This window comes from Mangifera indica, chromosome 2, assembly GCF_011075055.1.
Source record: "Mangifera indica cultivar Alphonso chromosome 2, CATAS_Mindica_2.1, whole genome shotgun sequence".
In the NCBI taxonomy this organism is placed as follows: Eukaryota; Viridiplantae; Streptophyta; class Magnoliopsida; order Sapindales; family Anacardiaceae; genus Mangifera; species Mangifera indica.
The window spans coordinates 21,356,250-21,372,567 of NC_058138.1; the positions used below are offsets into that span (position 1 = coordinate 21,356,250).

Sequence of the window (16,318 nt, forward strand, 5' to 3'; positions counted from 1 at the left end):
TAACCCATCCCATAATTGTAATAAATTTAATAGAGGATAAAAATAATTCTTGTGAAATTCATATTTGTTCAATAAACCGTACTGCTTTTAATAATTATGTTTTTTGGAAGAAAATACTTAAATTGCTATTAATAATTAGTGGGAAGAGGTAAAGCAAATATAGCAATGGAGACCCCCAAGTGTGGTAAATTTAAAATTAGCCCATGTATATATTAAGTTGTAGTACATGATTAATAAGAAGCCCGGCTGACAACAAAATGGGCCCAATATGAACTAATTTTTTAGGCGTGTGGCCGATTTACCTTGTCCTACCCCAGGTTTAGCACCTTGACACTTCATATTACGTACATGTAGATTAAAGATTAAGACTTTCAGAAATAGTAGTAAATCTTACGTACATATAATCTCAAATAATTAAAGTTAAAGATATATTATTTATCTAAGAATACTTGTAAATTATGTGTACAAAATTCTAATATCACATTGTTTATTTTACTATTCAATTTCACCAATTTTATTACTTAAAATATAACCCAAATCACATCTGGACATGTGTCAAGTGACACAATTGAGTTGTTAAGAGAAACATCCATGGGCATTTTCAGGTCAAAGTTTTACACAGCTAAAAACACAAAAAAAAACTGTTGGAATGTATGCCCTGCTAGACACCGTGGACAACGTACAACTCAAAAAATAAAATAAAAAATGGGGGCAATCACCGGATGAATTTCCAGGAAAAAAATTCCATAAACTATATTCTAGCTTTTTTTTTTCTTTTATCTATGAAAAAGGAAAAACCAAAAAAAAAAAAATTGATGAATGAGGACTGTAGGTGAATGTAAGAACTGGGGAATTTACAGAAGTCAAAAACTGCCATGGTATGGTTTTGATCCAAATGAATGAATCATCTAGGGCGATTGTGAATCTCTTCGATAAGAAGTCGAGTCAACAAGAATCGATCAGCTTCTGGCCTATTGTCATTCAAAATGCTATAAAGTGAGTGCAGTTCTGCATTAGTTGCCTTCTTAAAGAGACCTCTGAGAATTGTATCAGCTCCAACTGGCAAGAGGTGGCTTCCCGATGAATCCCGATTATTTTGTTCCCCAGATGCCCTACTTAAGTTACTGCTATTTTGGGAAGGTTGTTGAATCTGCATTTGAGCCCGGGAGTAGGGCCGGGAGTCCCAATACTCCAAACAAACTCGATTATGGTCCATTGCCTCTATGGCCTGTTAAAGCAAATGAAAATTGAACCAAGTATTCATATATAATGAACATATCTCTCATAATATAGAAAACTAATGAGCCCTGAAATCAGGGGATGCAGAAATGCTTGAGCCATAGGAGGGCAAAGAAGATTGAGAGAAGGAGAAGAAAAAACAAATGAGGATTGTGGCAATTTTATTAGTGCTTCAAAGATACAAATTTTCAAGGAATTGTATTAATAACGAGGAGGACGAGAACAATGTACAGCACTTCATAAAGAGTCCTAACATATTCATGGCAGCAATAACTTTCCAACTCAATTGTTTGAAAAAGAAATGTCAGCAGGTCATAATGGTGGAAACAAGCAAACTTCCATTATCAATTAACGTTCCATTCAAAAGATAGCAAGCTGTTTTTTGTTTTCAGTAGGCCGTAACTATTTCCTGAACCTCAACTTTTTACTCAAGCTAAAATAAAAAGGAAAAAGAAAAAGCACATACGCAAACATAAAACATGCATAGTTACAGCTAATATTGCCATTCAAGACTAATTATTGCTCTCATACGTTATTTGTCAACCCTTTTCTATTAGTCCAAGTTAAAGGTCCCAGAATTATACATCAGTAGGTTCTATTCCGTCCCAGATTACTCGAAAGATAGAATACATTTGAAAAAAAAAAAGAGAGAGAGAGAAAAGAAGAAGACACATGCAAAAAGAATGAAAATTGTGCAAGAACTTGAATTGATCATATTGTTGTTAGCCCTAATGGCTAATTTACCTGCACAATTGCTGGAGAAGAAAATCCAAACATTTCAAAGCCATCAAGACTCCCAGGAGGCTGTAAAGGAGGAAGGTTTGACCTTCCCAATTTATGTTGCTTTGCTATCTCTTGGTTTACTCTATCTCTCACCATTTCCCAGCATCTGGCAGCAGAAACATGAACAAATACCTCACTGAGACTTTGCTCCAAGGAAACCTGAAAATTATACAAGTATGTCATGCCGACTTGATATCAGGTTATTGATTTTCTGCAGTTTAGAGAGAATGAAAGAAGAAAAGGGAAAGACACACATAATTATTAAACCCTAAGAATACTCTCTTAGGTCCAACCAAAATATAGTTCAGCCTTAGTTTAAAGGAGGGCATGATGATATGACTCAATGACATAATGCTAAATTATTTGAGCCACGGGAATTGGATTGAAATCGGATAATCAAACCATTATGATTCTTCTTTCTCCATAGAAGCACAGAGAAGCAACAAAGTAGCTGTGTCAGCAAGTAAAACTTAACCTAGTTCAGTATCGTTTAGCAGTTGGATACATCACGAATCATTCATTTAATATCTTAAAAATACCAGAAAACCACTTCCCCAGACTTCTTGCAGGAGCCTTGCATTAGAGCAAGATTAGCAGGTATATAGCATAATATATAGCATGACAAAAAGGTAATTTTGAGGAAGAGGAAGAAAACTAATTACCATAAAGAGCGGTCTGTCACGTTCTACATCAAGAATTTCTGAAACATAGTAACACATATTGGTTGGATCTAGAATACTTATGTACCTAACCCGGCTCCTAAAGCCTGCATTCAGTAAAATAGAGTAGCATAAGTACTTTTCTTCTTCATGTAGTTGATCATCTCTCACAATTAATCATCTGTATAAAGAATCCATGTGCTAACCTTTGGGAAATATTGCCTGGCTGTTACACCAAAACTTTCCAGGAAGCACAACGCCATATTCCAGTGCTTCAACATTGCAGTTGATTCTCCGCACAACCTTTGCAATGCGAGGACCTTTCTGGCGGAAACATCTGTCTAAGCTATTTTGTGAGCAAGATGGATTTCCAGAATTAGTTCTCTCACTGCTCACTAAATTTGAGCTGGAGGTTGTTCCTAAATTTTCATGACTGTCCTCATTGTTAGACTTTCCATTATCACATGGTGGAAGATGCTGAAGGTTACTCGCAGCATTTTGCACATTAGGACAACTGGTCTCCCCACTAATTGTGGAACCAGAAAGAATTCTACCAGATTCCTCATGTGTAGAGCCTACAGGACAGGAAAATTCTGGTGGGTTAGATCCCAACAATTTTCCACCATCTGGATGATGTTCATCTTTCTTTAGCATAGTACTAGATGAATAATTAAGCCTTTGTACATCAGATACGGAACACAAATCCTTTTGACTCATTAGTGCAGCATCAGTTATTGATGCAAACAAGACAGGATCTTTATCATGATTACATGTGCTTGCTTTATCTTCAGAAGAAGCCAATCGCCCAGAAAGTTCTACATTTTTTACAGAACTTCCTGTAGATCTTTTTGAAACTGCCTCTTTTGGTTCGTCATCTTCATCGTCACTAAGAAGTATAACAGTAGTACTTCCCAAAACCAAAGACTTATCTAACAAAGATTTCTGGTCAGCTTGCTCAGCATTATTTGACATATCTTCTGGAGAGAACTGACAAGCAGGGTGACCTAGACTGGAAGCCAAATGGATAGATTCTTCTGTCTTCAGCTTCAAATTGGAATTTTTTCTTTCAATTCCATAAGAGGTTCCATCTGATGTAGGCGATGTTTTCATGTCTTTCATAGGCAAGCTGGCTTCTGATGGATTATTATTTTGTTGAAATGACATTAAACCAAAGATTCCGGCTTCTGATAGCTGGGATTTCAACTCCTTCTGTACCTTGCCATCATTGGAATGATATAAATTATCAACTTGCATATTGTCTCTGGAGAAATATGAACTCAGGGCCAGTCCAAGATCTAGTCTTGCCCATCTGTAAACTGCACTTAATTTCCCTTCCAATGCCTCAACAAGGATGTTCAATTCACTGATGTCATAACGAAAGAGGAAAAATTTGGCACTCCAATCACATGAGCAAAAATTCTTTGCATGATTCAAACAGGCGTATTTATCTGAGGAACAATGACAACCCACTGCAGACAGGTGCAAGTCAAAAAGGCATACACTGCATTCCCTCTCACTAGTGGCATCAAAATTACTGTCCATTTTCATTGCTAGTGAAGAATTGCAAAAATATTCTCTCCCCACATGCTCCATTTCTACACGAGTCTAAACAGCAGAAATAAACAAAATCAAGAGTGTAAAGTGATACGTAAGTGTGCATAGTACCAGATGTAGTAGGTTCAGAGTTAATGTTCGAGATTTTTTCTGTGAAAATGATATAAACAATTCAACAAATTAAACTAATATATAAAATCAGTGAAGCCACCTTGACCTATCAGAGCCAACATTAAGCTGCCAAATGATATCTAGATTTGTCATCCACCACTTAAGTAATACACTGTTAAGCATTTACAGTAATATATTTGGATGAAAAGTGCCACTGCATCCCAAGTATTATCCCAAATTTTCCATCTCAAAAGATAATTCTTCCTATGGGCACTGACTTGTAAATGATAAAAACGATTGGTAAATGATAATTTCCCTAGTAGTTACTCTGAATTTGCTGTTACTCCAGATATCTTGCTCGGAGTCACTTTTAGCATTAGCATCCTGTCTTTAAAAAATTCCAAATTTCTACTTAGTTCTGTCACAAGCATTATTCAGCTATGGTATATCTTGTCAAAGGAATTAGTTGGTCATTCAAGGCTAGCAGATTTTATGGCTGATTTTATGCCATTCATTTTATGGCAGATTTTATGTTTTATGGCTGATTTTATGTCATTCATTTTATGGCTGATTTTATGCCATTCTATGGCTGATTCTATGGCAGATTCTATGCCATTCTGTGGCTGATTCTGTGGCTGATTCTATGCCATTCTGTGGCTGATTCTGTGTCATTCTATGGCTAATTCTGTGGCAGATTCTATGGCAAACTCTATACCTTGTACAGCTGTAATTATTGTTGTAGGCTATTTTTAGACAGATTTGTATATGGTAGTTTAGCTATTTTTTAGAACTAAAATTTAGCTTGTATTCATAATATATAATAGCATTCTTCTCCAAGAGGAGGACACCATTTTTTGCTCAAAACTTTCTAAGATTATCATGGTATCAGAGCTTTGGTTCTGAATTCTCCTGTGTCTCTTCGTCTTAAATCCAACTCAGTCCTAGTTCAGTCCTTTGCTCTTAGTTATTTTGATCGAGTTATCTCAGCCTCATGTCTTCAGACAAGTATGATGTCTTCTTGATTCGTTTTAATGGCAAAAACTACTCAGCCTGGGCATTTCACTTCATGATATTCGTCAAAGGCAAAGATTTATGGGGTCATATTGATGGCAGCAAACCTACACCTGACAAAGACAAAGACAAGGATGAGCACTCCAAGTGGGAAGTCAAGGATGCTCAAATCATGGCATGGATTCTAGGATCTGTGGAATCCAACATCATCTTGAATCTTCGACCCTTCAAAACTGCAGCTGAAATGTGGAATTATCTAAAAAAACTCTACAGTCAACACAACACTGCTCGTCGATTTCAACTTGAACATGAGCTAGCAAATCTTCAACAGGGCAGTCTCACTATCTCTGATTTTTATTCTAGCTTCATAAATCTTTGGGTTGAATATACTGATATTGTCTATGCTACCTTACCGCCCGAAGGTCTTAGCTCTGTTCAATGTGTACATGAAATTACTAAGAGGGATCAATTTCTTATGAAACTAAGATCTGAATTTGAAAGCACCAGGTCTAATCTGATGAATCGAGAAACAGTCCCATCCTTGGATGCATGTCTCAATGATTTATTTCGCGAAGAGCAACGACTTCTTACTCAAGCCACCATGGAACAACTTAAATCCACTTCTGTTCCTATGGCTTATGCAGCTCAAGGTAGGCCAAAAGGTAGGGACATGAGTACTATTCAGTGTTTTTGTTGCAAAGGATTTGGCCATTATGCTTCAAATTGTTCAAAAAAATTTTGCAACTATTGCAAAAAGGATGGGCATATCATCAAGGAATGTCCTATTCGACCCCCCAAGAGATCTGGAACAGCATATACTGTCTCAGTTGGTTCCTCTAGTGCTGGTAGTTCTGTGGATACAGCACATCTGACACAAAGTGCTCCTGCTCCTGTTCAATCTGTGACACCTGAAATGATTCAACAAATGATCATTTCTGCATTTTCCGCATTAGGACTCTCAGGTAAACCCTTCTCTAAACCTTCTCCTTGGTACTTTGATTCCGGGGCTTCCCATCACATGACAAACAATGTTAAATCTCTTACCAATGTGAGTAAATATCCTGGAAATCTCAAGATTTATACAGCTGATGGCAACTCTTTGCCTATCACTGCCACTGGTGATGTTTCTTCGTCTATAACCAATGTCTTTGTCTCTCCTAACCTTACCACTAATCTTGTTTCTGTCGGACAATTAGTTGAAAATGATTGTAAAGTGGAATTTTCTAAATCTGGTTGTGTTGTGCAGGATCAGCATTCGGGGAAGATGATCGCAAGGGGGCCTAAAGTAGGACGACTTTTTCCTCTTCAATTTCCTATGTCTCCATGTTCCTCTTTACCTGTTATCACTTGTAATTCTACTTATGTTGATTATCGAGCATGGCATAAACGTCTTGGACACCCAAACTCTAATGTACTTCATGCTTTGCTAAATTCTGGTTTACTTGGAAATAAAGGATCACCATCTCTTAGTACTGTTCAATTTGATTGTAATTCTTGTAGACTTGGAAAAAGTAAAGTTTTGCCATTTCCCATTCACACACCTAAGATAGTCCAGCCTTTTGATTTGATACATAGTGATGTATGGGGAATGACACCAATTACTTCCCATGCTAATTACAAGTATTTTGTCACTTTTATTGATGACTATAGTCGCTTCACATGGATTTATTTTCTGCATTCTAAAGATGAATTGTTTTCAGTTTTTAAGTTTTTTCATGCATATATTCAGACCCAATTTTCTGCCAATATCAAAATTCTTCGTTCTGATAATGGGGGTGAGTACATGTCTCATTTATTCCAAGAATTTCTGCAAACCAATGGTATAATTTCTCAAAGGTCTTGTCCTTCAACCCCTCAACAGAATGGGGTGGCTGAAAGAAAGAACCGCCACCTTCTAGATGTTGTTCGTACCCTTCTATTAGAGTCATTTGTACCCCCTCGTTTTTGGTGTGAAGCTCTCTCCACTGCTGTCCACCTTATCAATAGGTTGCCTTCTCCCACCTTAAACCATGTTTCTCCTTTCTTTCAATTATTTGGTCATACTCCAAATTACTCTAACCTTCGCACCTTTGGTTGTGTGTGCTATGTTCATCTTCCTACACATGAACGCACAAAACTAACAGCTCAGGCTGTTCAATGTGCTTTTCTAGGATATTCGGTGCACCAAAAAGGTTTTCTTTGTTATGATCCCAACCTCCGACGTATTCGGGTTTCTCGAAATGTGATTTTCTTTGAAAATCAGTATTTTTTTTCCACACACAAGGATGACCTTTCTCCTTCATTCTCTGTTTTGCCAATATTTACTAACTCTTCTGCAGAATCCGTACCTTCTAAGCCTCTCATAGTTTACCAACGACGCAAGATTTCAGCACCTCTTGGGCCTCCTTCAGCTCATTCCCTTAATGCTGATCCTGTTCCAGCAACTGCACCAGCACCTCTAAGACAAAGTACTCGAGTTCGTAAACCACCAGATAGGTATGGTTTCACCTCTCCTTTATCTTTGACAGCCACTGTGTCTTCTATTCCTATTCCTTCATCATATAAACAGGCAATGAAGCATGAATGTTGGCGGAGAGCTATTGAAACAGAACTTCTAGCACTTGCAGAAAACCAAACCTGGGATGTTGTTCCATGTCCACCATCTGTGACACCTCTTGGTAGTAAGTTTGTGTTTTCTATCAAGCTTCGTTCTGATGGATCCATAGAACGTCACAAAGCTCGGTTGGTGGTTCTTGGCAACAAGCAAGAGTATGGCCTAGACTATGATGAGACCTTTGCACCGGTAGCCAAAATGACCACTGTACGAACAATCCTCGCCCTTGCTGCATCACAATCATGGTCTTTACATCAAATGGATGTAAAGAACGCTTTCTTACATGGTGATCTCAAGGAGGAAGTTTACATGAAACTCCCCTACGGTATGCCTACTTCTTCCCCTAATGATGTTTGTAAACTAAAACGCTCTTTGTATGGATTGAAGCAGGCACCGCGAGTATGGTTTGAAAAGTTTCGATCGACTCTCCTTGGTTTTTCATTTACTCAAAGTCAGTATGATTCCTCCCTTTTTCTCCAACGGACATCTAAGGGCATAGTTGTTCTCCTTGTTTATGTGGATGACATTGTTATCACCGGTTCTGATATGGAGGTTGTTTCTAAACTTCAGAATTTGTTGCACTCTACTTTCCACATGAAAGATCTCGGCCAACTTACCTATTTTTTGGGGTTAGAGGTACATCATCAGCCTCAAGGTATCTTCTTGAATCAGCACAAGTATATTATGGATTTGGTTCAACTAGGTGGACTCACAAACACTAATTCTGTTGACACCCCAATGGAAATTAATGTGAAATATCGGCGTGATGAAGGGGAACTTCTTGAGAATCCTACTTTGTATCGGAAGCTGGTTGGAAGTCTTATTTATCTAACTATCACCCGCCCAGACATCTCTTATGCTGTCCATATTGTCAGCAAGTTCATGCAAGCTCCTCGACATCTCCACTTATCTGCAGTCCGCCGCATCATTAGATATATTCTTGGCACACCTAGTCGTGGCTTATTCTTCCCTACTGGTTCTTCCCTCAAATTACAAGCCTATAGTGATGCAGATTGGGCTGGCTGCCCGGACACAAGAAAATCAACTACAGGATGGTGCATGTTTCTTGGTGATGCTCTTATCTCTTGGAAATGCAAGAAGCAAGACTCGGTCTCCAAATCATCCACCGAGGCGGAGTACCGTGCCATGTCTACTGCATGCTCCGAGATCATTTGGTTACGTGGTCTTCTAACAGAGCTTGGTTTCTCCCCAGATCAACCTACTCCCTTACATGCTGACAACACTAGTGCCATCCAAATTGCTGCCAATCCTGTCTACCATGAACGCACGAAGCACATAGAGGTTGATTGCCACTCTATCCGGGAGGCCTATGATCGCCAAGTTATCACTCTCCCACATATCTCCACTACTCTTCAGATTGCAGATATTTTCACGAAATCCATGACACGTCAGCGACATAACTTTCTTGTTAGCAAATTGATGCTTGTTGACTTACCAGCATCAATTTGAGGGGGGATGTCAAAGGAATTAGTTGGTCATTCAAGGCTAGCAGATTTTATGGCTGATTTTATGCCATTCATTTTATGGCAGATTTTATGTTTTATGGCTGATTTTATGTCATTCATTTTATGGCTGATTTTATGCCATTCTATGGCTGATTCTATGGCAGATTCTATGCCATTCTGTGGCTGATTCTATGCCATTCTGTGGCTGATTCTGTGTCATTCTATGGCTAATTCTGTGGCAGATTCTATGGCAAACTCTATACCTTGTACAGCTGTAATTATTGTTGTAGGCTATTTTTAGACAGATTTATATATGGTAGTTTAGCTATTTTTTAGAACTAAAATTTAGCTTGTATTCATAATATATAATAGCATTCTTCTCCAAGAGGAGGACACCATTTTTTGCTCAAAACTTTCTAAGATTATCATATCTGCCATTTATATAGGTTCAATCAAGAAAAGAATAAAGAGAGGCAAAGTTGACCTTAAGTGCTCTTGCCAAGATTCCATCCTTTCCACACAAATCTTTCCATCTCAAGTTATCCAAATTATTCTTCTTCAGTAAATTAAGCTCCCAATGAGCTCTTACAGCTTCCCTTGCAGCCCCAAGCAAAAGTTTATCATGGGAGATGGAAGTTTTACGCCCCTGCTCACGGTATAGCTCTATAGCAATCTGCCCATGGGGCAACCAATCAACAGGAGCAACATTTACAGCCTCTGCACAATTGAAGCCGCAGTTAAATCCAGAATGATACGCCCGAGGGAAGGTCAGAACAAATTCTCCAGCATTTTGAACACAGCGATAGACAGGTACCCCTTCAGATTTCAGTATGGAGGGGGAAAGTTGTGTGACCTGCTTGAAAGAACAAGTTCAGGCTGACATGCAATATGGAATCATATATATATATAAAGATAAATGATTTGGAAGCATATTAATTTCTAAGCCTATTTCTGAATTAGAGAATTCTCACTTGATGATTCAAAAATGGCTGATAGCTTTTGGAGGCCATATTGCAAATCCTATTTCAGTATCTTGGATTTGCATTCCTTTATTTATATTATTTCTATTATTACAGATTATGTATAAAACAGAAGTTCTTGTAAGATTCAAATTTTTGAAAGACTGTGACCCCAGATCATAGACCTCAAGTTTGTTTATCACCTAATTGGTGTTGACGTTTTAAAGGGTGGTGAAGATAATTCAGCATTTATTTCTTATCCATTGCTAAAAATCATAGTCTAAACTTCTTAAGGAAGTGACAACCTTTCCGGTTCAGCTTCCAGGATCTCACTATTGAATGAGAAACATTACACCTTTGGTGGGATCGTAAAGCAAAGGTTTTATGGAGCTGTATATTGAAAGCAATGTTTTGAGTTATCATGATAGAAAGGTAATAGGAGAATTTGCAAGTACCCTTTCAAGAGGGAGCTCATTTTCTAACAGACAAAAGATAAGTACACACAAAAGCATCAACAAAAGAAAAGGGAGAGGAACAAGATGGATTAAAATGCAACAAATATAATGAAAAGAAAGAGGAACCAAATCATAAATCATAAAGAACTATAGCTATGAGGAACAATGTCATAGCCTTTCTTGAACACACGTAAGAGACCAATTTCAAAATGAGTCTACACCATGTACAACCAGGCATTTTAAAATTAGTAGGATTTATCTTTCTATTTCCCAAAACTAAATTAATAAAATTAAAAACGTTATACCTTCCCAAATTATTCAACAAACATAAATGTGACAGACCGTTCTGCATGCAAGTATGTGTTTATCATGCTTCTAGAAAATTAAATTCAGTACTAGACTTGATAGCACTAAAAGGCATTGTGATATAGGACATGAATATTTACTTACTAGCTTATGAAGCAGGTCAGGCTGTTCTTCAAAAAGATCAGGCAAATGCTTCTTCATAGTCTCTTCCAATTTAACAGCACTGTTTCCAGGAACACCATACCACATTTTTGGGCACCCCAATGCATGTAATTCAGTGAGTATAAGTGATGATCTTCAACATGCTGTTCTCCCACATGTAGGCAAAAGTACAAGTAAATAATCAAGAATACCAAAAACTAGAACAGATTAAAAAAATTATGGCTTCAGATTTAAGCAACAGTAAATTTTATTCAAACAAAAAGATAAGTTAATTCATCAGGTAAATTCATTTTGAATGCAGAATTCTGATCGAAAGTTGGAATTTGTCATGCTAAAACATAAAAATTTACAAAGAAAAAACAATATTCATTCCATCCAATTATAAAAAAATGTGTGCATTCTTACCCAACAAAAGGAGGAAAAACACATCCCTATATATAACCATGGCACGAGAACACCAGATATATCACCACTTTCATAAGTGAGGACAGATCCAGGAAGTCGTGGAAAGTTATTCAAGTTCCAGCCTGATTTTATGTACCGGTCATCTGAAGAAGAACCAACTTGAATCGATAATTTAGGAAACCCACTACCGAAAACCCCAGTTTCCAAATCAGCCCCATATAGGACCTGCACAGGGAACCAGCATAACAATTAAGGGCTCAATTTCACAACCTTTATTGAGAAAAGAGGAAGAGATATCTAATAAGCAAAATAAAGACAGCAAAGAAGCAAATCGATTAATAATTACAAACCAGAAAACTATAACAATTCACCCATCATACCTCTATTTCTTCAGTCGCTTTCTCAACGATCCGCCAATATTCCCCTTCAATATTCTCCACTGATGGTTCCCAGTGCTCTTGATCTGTGGTTGTGTTAACTCCCATATTTTGAATATCATTCCTATTCCTGCTAAAGTATTGGGCTTTGAAAAAATCTGCATATTTCTGAAATTTATTCAGAGTAAACTCTGGACCAGGTTCAAACCCAAATCTCTCATCTTCGAAACATCCACCGAAACCAGATCCAGGGAAATTGCCGCTATCAGTTCCATAATCCATGGCCATTTTTGTGCATCTACGCCTTTTTCTCCTAGTATGGTTTTGGAACTTTGAAATCTTTCTCATTGAATGCCGATTCTGAAGTTTGTCAACCCTTTGTACACGGGTTACAAATGTAGAACTCTCCCATTTATGTTTTTCTTTAAGTGGACAAGGAGGTTTCCAAGAGGGCGGGGGAACAATCCGACAAATTCCATATGGTTCAGCCTTTGGGCGAATGCTAGCTATATATTTCAACGTATCTTCAAATTCCTGGAAAAAGGATAAAACCACTTCAGTAATCTAAATTCTAACACTAGATTTTCACAAGGTAGATAGAAAGCCAGCTTTTGCATTCAAATAACTCAGTTGCAGAGAGCAATAATTAAGACCTCTGCAGTAGGATAGAATACAGGAGCATCTTCAAGGACAGGCCTGCGAGCACCTTCTGGACGCCATCTTGCAGTGATCTGTTCCATAAATCAACTACAGTTTAGGACAAGAAACAGGAAGAAATATATCAAAAACAAAGTCAAGACTGCATAGGTTCGGCTAGTCTTATGATCACCAGACAAACAGAAATCATGGTGCAAAACCAGCCCAAGGAAATATGGTCAAATACTTGGAGTACTTCAGAAGTAATTGATTCTACTAATATACTTCACAGAGACTGCTTTAAGTTGATACTTGATAATGCCATGACAATAAGATAGGAAAAAATACAAAGGAATCTTTCTGGTGTAGCCATTTGGATGAGTTAGACTGCATAAAAAGTATGTGGTACAGAAGTTTTAAAAGATAACCTTTTGGCAATCACTACACCCTGGACATCCACGGATAACCCCCTTAGGAAGACGAGGCTTTACAGTGAAATTCTGCATTAACAAACATCAAATACGTTACTACAAAGACATATAGAACTCCATAAATGAAATTACAGGTTATATTGTTAAATTCAGCTAAAAATTAAAAAACCAGAATTTTTAAGAGGTAAAATTCTAATAACATTACTTGACCAAGTTTTCTGTAATCAGATTCATCGTCTGAACTATGACCAAATTGCCCGTAGTTTATCCATGGTCTACGCCGAAGGGATCTTGTCTTCACACCATCAGAATCACCGACATCAGTTTCTACCTGAATTTGCTGTGATTCAGAGGCACTTGCAGAAGCTGAGCAACTGCTTTTAATGTCACTATCATGTTTTTCAGTATCTTGTACCCGTTTTAAGGTGAAAACTGCATATGACTCAAAACCTGGCGGAACTTCATCATTCTCTTCTTTGACAGATATTCTCACGAGTTCCGTACCCATTTACTGTAATGCCAAGAAAATAAGTCATACTATCTATAAATCATAATTTAAAGCAGAAAGTGAACAATTTAAGTTAAAATTCCAAACATAGGATAATGGCCCAACTAAAGTCCTATAACCTTGCAGTATGACAGAGTTTATGTACAACTCCATGATAGCTAGTGCAAAATCTAGTATTTTCAGAAATTGCCAATAAAAAGCTTATAATAGATTATTATTGTTAAAATTAGCTATCTACTTCATGGTCTATACTAAATAAATCATCCAACATTGTTATCTTCTACTGCACATAATCGGTAATCCATGGAAAACCATTATTTGGAAAGAAAATGTAAGATTGCAAAATGTGTACAAACAATACAACATGGTTTGCTCTAACGGACGAGCAAATCTTTAATAGACAAACAAATATTTAGCTCTATCCTAGAACAGAAGGAAGGGGAAGGATTGGGACAGAGAGAGCATAACATTAATTTCATAAATTAACTTTATCAAAACAGATAGATAGCTATTCCAGAATTTCTTCGCTCCCCTCCCTGAGGTTCTACCTCTCTTTTAAACAAAACACATACAAAGGTCTATTCCTTACAACTATAAACATCAGCAATGAAGCAGCAATGTGAAGAAAAGTTTCAAGATAAGGAAGATCCTATTCATAGTTTCTCCATCCAAAAGACGATGGCATGTAAACATGAACATAACCTTTCAAGTACTTAAACATTTTCTGCCTAAAACGAAAACATTAGCATGCTAGTATCTCAAACCATCAAAATTTAAATTTCTCAATAACAACTTATTACACTGTATGTAACAACTCCATGCTTAATCACCACAATGAAATCTCACAGGTATCTTTTATTTCTTCTTTTCAGCTTTACTACAGTAAATTAAGACACAAACCATCAAAAGGAAGGTAATGTATTTAGTGTTAATGTAAAGGGCAGATTCACCATTCACCTAACTTATGGGAATATCTATTTATTCAATTTGTGCTCTTCTTAAATAAAGATTTGGTTGACTATCCAAGATGAGTTTGCAGCTGAGTCCAGATTCACAAAACAAATCATGCTCGTGATCTAAAAAATTCATCTAAATTCTTCCATCAGAAGACACAAGTATAATCAGTTTGATCCTAAGCCCTAACAATTTTTTTTCATAAAACTCAAATCAAATTCATCATCAAATAAATGCACACACCATAGTTTATCCACAATTAAATCAAGAACAGCCAGTCTAACCATAATAATTCATGGAAAAAACTTACAAATTCATCACTGAAACTCACTGCAATCAGATAAAATTACATAAAAGGACAAAAGGAATTAAGAAATCAAAAGTGTAAATATTTTAGGCTTACAGGTTCCTGATCCAAGAGTCTGCAATTTTCAGTTTACTCAATCCAGCTCAAACTCCATTAAATGCATCCAGATTTAGAATAAATTACCAAAATTAGGAATTTCAAAAAATAAAAATTAAACCTCAAACCCTTCTTTCAAAAACCAAAAAAAAAAAAAAAATAAAAATAACAATCAATCAGATTATTATCAGAATTCAGATCTAACCCTAACCCTAAGCCAAACCCACATAGTCTGAAAGCAAAAGCTATGGCTTCAAAAGGTACCCCACAAATCCACCTATGACAAATAATATCAACTTTGTAAATCAATCAAACAAACCCTAGAATTCTAGAACAAAATTTTGGGTCTTCAAAATCACAATCAACTACACAGGGAAGATAAGGGCAAATGTGTAACAAAATTTAAGGGTCATTGCGAGCAGCAAAAATTAAAATCTTTTAAAAATAAATAGTTCTAGAAACTGCTGCCAATAACAATATGGACAAAAATATAAAAAAAATTGTCTTTTTCAATATTCTCGGGGGGTGTTAGAACTTAGAACTAAGAAAAGAAATAAATAACCACCTTTTATCAAAGGGCAGGCTGTCTGCCTAACCCGCTTTAATTATGCTGCCAGTTTTCTGTTGCATGAAACAGTCAAAATCATACGTTAGTAGAAAATACTTCCATCATATTGAGGGGCAATTTGGGAATAAAAAATAAAATGCACACCGCCCCTGTAGAGTAAAACTATTTAATAGATATTAAATTAGGTAAAAAAAAAAAAAAAGACACTCACGCAATTACACAGAGGGAGTAGCGTTGCCTTAAGGAAGACAGAGAGAGACAGAGTGGAGAAATAAGAATTTGTAAAAGTAGGATTTAATATTATTTATTTCAACGGACGGCCACGGCACCCATTGATTTGCTTTTGTATTTGTAAGAAAGAAGGCTGTTTCCGCTTTCGTGTGACGCGTGGATGCGTGTCCTTGTGAAGTCTCTTTCGTTTCTATTTTTTCGGTGATTGTGCTCCAGCACATTTTCTAATTTATGAATAACCATTTATCACCCTCACTTTTAATAATTATATTTATTAAATAATATTACATAAATTTAATTTTAAATATTTTAATTAATATAATATTATATAATTAAATATTATTATATATTTAATTTTAACCTTATTTAATTATATAATAATACACGTAGCTTAAAGGTTCAATGATTGGAACAAAAATCAGTAACCACTAAAAGTAAAATTTAGACAATTGGTCACTTTAAGTAATAAATGGCCCCCATAAGTAATATAGTCTTATAGTGCACGTT

The 16,318-nt window shown here is 36.6% G+C and overlaps 1 protein-coding gene and 1 pseudogene across 1 annotated transcript; one reads left to right on the forward strand and one right to left on the reverse strand.

Annotated features, from left to right (window-relative positions):
• Nucleotides 1-576: 576 nt before the first annotated feature.
• Nucleotides 577-15,907, reverse strand: LOC123205797 (annotated as a pseudogene).
• On the forward strand, nt 5,476-6,755 carry LOC123205807. The gene is made up of 2 exons (XM_044622853.1): nt 5,476-6,319; nt 6,604-6,755. The coding sequence occupies exons 1-2, from the start codon at nt 5,530-5,532 to the stop codon at nt 6,639-6,641; spliced, it is 828 nt and encodes a 275-aa protein (XP_044478788.1). The 5' UTR covers nt 5,476-5,529; the 3' UTR covers nt 6,642-6,755.
• Nucleotides 15,908-16,318: the final 411 nt, after the last annotated feature.